The sequence below is a fragment of the Cyprinodon variegatus genome, unplaced genomic scaffold, assembly GCF_000732505.1.
Source record: "Cyprinodon variegatus isolate N-32 unplaced genomic scaffold, C_variegatus-1.0 Scaffold363, whole genome shotgun sequence".
NCBI lineage: Eukaryota > Metazoa > Chordata > Actinopteri > Cyprinodontiformes > Cyprinodontidae > Cyprinodon > Cyprinodon variegatus.
In genome coordinates, this window is record NW_015150816.1 from 506,911 (window position 1) to 511,726 (window position 4,816).

The window sequence follows — 4,816 nt, forward strand, 5'->3', positions numbered from 1 at the left end:
AAAAAAAAAAAAAAAAAAAAAAAAAAAAAAAAACATTTATTATGTTACGTGGCAAACAACAAGTTGGGGCAGCACCAATTCTAACCACAAAGAAATTGTTTGGATGAAACAAATTATTTTGATAATTTAGAGGCCATAATGAAACGTAAATGAAAGAAAACTAACGAGTCTATTTGTAAAATGTAGAGTAGAAGAAAAAAGTTAACATATTTACTTAAGTAAGGTAATGAACTTTGTTACTTGACACCTCTGCTTGAAGGTCAACGCTGAGATCCTTCCAGCTTGGCATTGTGCTAACCCCCCCCATGCAAACATTAAGTGGAAAAACAACAAATCTTTCCAAAAACCTACGGACTCTTGTTCTGGTGATGTATTTTCTAAATGAATGCCTGAGCAGACACCCTGTCCTTCTGGAGGCTCTCAGGGAATACATTACAGTTATTCACCATCGGTCACATTTTCAGAGGAAAAACACCTCGTCTATCAGCACTTAGTTTGATTGGACGAGCTCTACATTCAACTTCTGACACTCCTTAATCTTAATCAACCCTTTTTACCGCAGACATGTTTGAAGAAGTGCCAGTCGGACGATAACTCAACAAAGTGAGAGTGTTTGCACTTCTTCTGCCAGCTCGCGCTGCAGAAATGCCTTCTCTGCTATCAACTTATGCTGAATGGGAAGAAAAACAAACATCCTGCCTTTTATCAAAACAGTCCTTCAATAATCCCCCTCTTTGTCTTTGTCTGTAAATAACACCTCAGATATCTTCAAAGTTGAGATGAAGCAATATTTAACACCTTAACTTAACACCAAATTCAGTCATGAAATCAGAAGTTTATTAAGTAAAACAAACTTCACGCACCATTATGATGATTTAAAAAAAAATGGAAGAAACTGAGCAAAACATTAAATACAAATCAGGGGTAAAAGGAACCGTTCTCAGCGGATGATCAGGATCTGAAAGAGTGAAAACAGACAGCAGTACCTCACTGAAGTAACCCGAGAACAGAGCCTTGGGGGATACCTAAAGATCACATGGTATGGAGAACACAGAGTGAGTCGCAAGAACGTGACTCCAGTTAGTTTGAGGGGGATTGTCGGGGTTGCAGGAGCTAAACAAGATGGACTGAATGTGTTTTTATTTGTTTCTTTTCAGGGGAATCAGTAGCCCCATTTACACTACCCTCTGAAAACCGATCTGTGCCGAGTTTGGACCGAGCTTGGATCGGTTAACCATGCCAACTCGGTTCCTTATGACTGTTTACACACCACGCTAGCACGATTCCTTCGCCTCCAATGTGTGATCTACAGAACAACTGCTGTCTAGAGGTAAACAAGTAGATCGTCATGGTGGCGCCTGTAACATTCAGATAGTTTGGTTATATTTGTGACATTTTTGTTGTTTGTGGAGAGTCAGGCGAAGAAGGCAGCTTTTCGGCTATTGGAAAGTGGATATGACAAACGATAGTCTAATCAGGGCTTACAGTAGTTGTGTACGACCAAAAGAGGGCACTGGGGTGCCGCCCCACCCACCCAATGACCCCGATTAAAACAGAAAAGATGGAAGACAAACATTAGATTAAATTAAATAAAAATGTAAAATATTTCAAAATATATGAATATATATTTTTTAGATCTGAAAGATAAATATTTAATCTTTAATGACTGGTAAAGCGCCATTCCATTTTTGGCCAGATTGGTGGTGTATTTCCGTCCTAGGGCGCCAAAATCATAGACTCGTTAAAAATCGTACATGCGCAGTAGCTCCTCTGCAATAAAAAAGGTATAGAAGAGCTCGGGGCGCCGGAGAGCGTATTTGCTCAATACCTCCCTCCACAGCGCAAACTTTTTGAGGCTGATTGACAGGATGAGTCGCAGGAGAGACACGTTTTTATTGGGTGGGGGAATGGAAACCATCCTTTTCCAGGACCTGGTTTAGCTACAAGGCTTGGCTAACTGCATGTAGCGAGGCTAACACTTTATTCTGCTTTCCCTGCCTCCTTTTTAAACGTCAGGATCTGACCCAGCATGGATAAAGACAGCTAGGACTGATTTAAAGCACTTTTTAGAAAAGGCAAAAAAAGCATGAAAAATCCAGGATTCACATGGAAAATAATATAATATAGTTTACTCTTTCTAGGCGTCTCCTAACTTGGATAGTAGCTCTTAAATAAACACATTCTCAGAATAGTTTTTATATATTAAAATAATATAAAGCTGACTAAGAGCTTCTCTGTTATTAAACTGGTATATTATTTTTTTAGGTTCGTGAAAGAATATAGGACTATTTGTCTACACAAAGCCTCAGAAGGGCAAGATATATGTACAAAAATAAACCTGTAAATGAAATGATGTTTTGTTTTTATGAAGTATTTTTATAATGTTTGTTGTTGTTGGCATTCATATACGTATACCGGTGTGATATGCGTTTGATTGGTTTTTGGTATACGTCTATTTTGATTTTATAGCCCTCCCTGGAGAAAACTCCATCGGCCGCCACTGGTGTACAGACGCAGGAAACAACAGACTATGAGGTTCGTCACAGAATCATCACTGGAAATCATGTGGCATGGTAGGGAAGCTGGTATTTTTATAAATGTCTGAAGTTTCATGATTATGGAGGCTGACTGTAAGGAGATGTCGCGGCCTACTCATGCGTTCTTTGTTATCTGAGAACTGAACCGCGCCGAGCCCTACTGATGAACTAGTACCATATTAGCGTGGTTTGGTTGTGTCTGGCGCGGTCCGGCTCAGTTTTACATGCCATTTACACTCAACAGTTATTTCGGTTACCATGTTCGGACCGACCAGGCACTGTTTCAAAATGGTAGTGGAGATGGGGCTATAGTGGCAGGCGTTCAGGTTTTTTTTGCAATCAGTTGGTTAAAGGTCTACCGGAGAGATTAGTGCGTGACGATTAGGAAGGAAGGCTTATGCACTGCAAAAAAATGTAATCTACATAAGTCATTTTTTTGTGGAGTTGTGCTCACTGGGTGAGCAGGTCTTCAGGCCGCATCGTTGAGGCGTTTTATGGAGGGATGGGGCATTTAAGCTTTAAAAAAATACAGATTCATCAACACCAAATAACTCAAAGCAGTCAAGCTCTTAAATTAAGGTTTAAAACAGTCAGCAGGAGTAAAGTCAACCAAGTTTATCAATCAGGAACTTCTCCTTCCTCTGGATTCTCACATATAGAATATTCAGTATTTAGTGATTCCCCAGCGTTGAAGTAAATTACTTCTTAGAGATGTTGTTATACTTGGAATAAAAAAATCTGATGGCTATAAGTCAGTTAAAGGTATTTGAAAACAAAAAGCGATTCATTGACTTTTATGGTGAGTAGTGACCTAGTGGTTAGGGTTTAGGGCTTGGAATCCTGAGGTTCTGAGTTCGATCCCCACTCCCACAGACTGACACCTCTGAGCAAAGACCCTTAACCCCACAATGGCAGCCCACTGCTCCCCAAGAGCAGTGGGCAAAGGTAAATTTCTCCTATATGAGATCAATAAATTTCAATTATTGTTATTATAAAAAAAAAAAAAGGTTTCATGAAGAAAAAAAAAATCACCTGAGTGAGGTCATACGTTCAGTCTGAATTATTTTGCAATTCTTCATAAACTTCTCTGAATTTACTGCAGTCAGTAAGAAGCTTGTTTGCTTCTTGCTTTAATTTATTACTAAATATTCCTTCTTAATGCTTAAATTAAACAAACTATTTCCAGTTCACACCAGTAAACTTCCAATCACAGATCACAGCTATGAAAACAGGAGGCAGGTTTAATGTGGCGTATAATGTGAAATAAACAACCCAGGATTGAGTGATTAACTGCTGATCTTCAGGATGTTTCCTTAGTTTCAGTTTGAACTCTTTAAACAGGGTTATGGAGCGACTGGAGGATGAAGAACGCCATCGGCTGGCCTTTGGGTCGTACCTGAAGGGGCAGGCAGCTCTGCTGGAGTGTTGGCCGGTGCGTGGGCCCCCGGTGGGATCTGGATGTTGTTGTAATTTGAGGCAGGTTGGCCCCCTGGAGCCGATCCAGGATCCTGAGAGAAGCCGATTCCTGGGGCTGGACCTTGATTTGAATTCTGGTCCTGAGAGGGAAGATCTGCCCTGAAGGAGCCTCCGTGTGAGAAGCTCTGTCCTGAGAAACCTTCGGCTCCAAACTCATCTGAAATGCAGGAAGAAAACACAGGAAACTGTTTCAACTTGTTTCATAATTCAAAGAAAGTTTGTGAAACTTGTAATATTGATCTGCTTCGACTTTCCACTGGTCAGGAGTGCTTCTTTTACATTTCAGAAGGACTGGCTCTGCCTTTTAAAGCAGCGGGAACTGAGCACTGAATCCATAGGACTCAGTTAAAGCGGGTTAATTAACCTCTGGAGAGCAGTACGCTGTGTTTAACACACATTCTGGCTCCCACTCCCTCCACCACATAGATATACCAGCGGTGGTTACAGAAACACCATTGTCTCCCCGCAGCTCCGCTCTGACTTTCCATTGGCTGGAAAGGGGACGTGTTGAGCAAGAGGAAAGGAATGGATGGAGGGTGGAGGTAGGGGGACTGAAGAAAGGAAACAACTTCCACCACTGAGCTGCAGAAACAGAACTGATGTCGTCGGTTCTGGTTACCACAGGAACATTTGGATTCCAGCAGCGTCTTGCATTTCCTGCAGAATCCGTCCGCATGTTTCCTACTGGTCCTCCAGAAGAAAACCTTAATGAAGTTATTTTAAGTAAGCCCTCATCGTAAGGAGAGAAGCATGGGAACTTATATACAACGTTCAACCACTTCCATAAACAAACGGGGGGAAAG

The 4,816-nt window shown here is 41.1% G+C and overlaps 1 protein-coding gene across 1 annotated transcript in view; it reads right to left on the minus strand.

Moving 5' to 3' along the window:
• The window catches only part of vta1 (vesicle (multivesicular body) trafficking 1), a 46,685-nt gene that overhangs the window by 20,125 nt on the left and 21,744 nt on the right, over nucleotides 1-4,816 (minus strand). Inside the window, exon 3 of the mRNA XM_015386300.1 lies at nucleotides 3,934-4,207. Coding sequence (XP_015241786.1) covers nucleotides 3,934-4,207 — 274 coding nt within the window. The remainder of the gene's footprint in view (nucleotides 1-3,933; nucleotides 4,208-4,816) is intronic.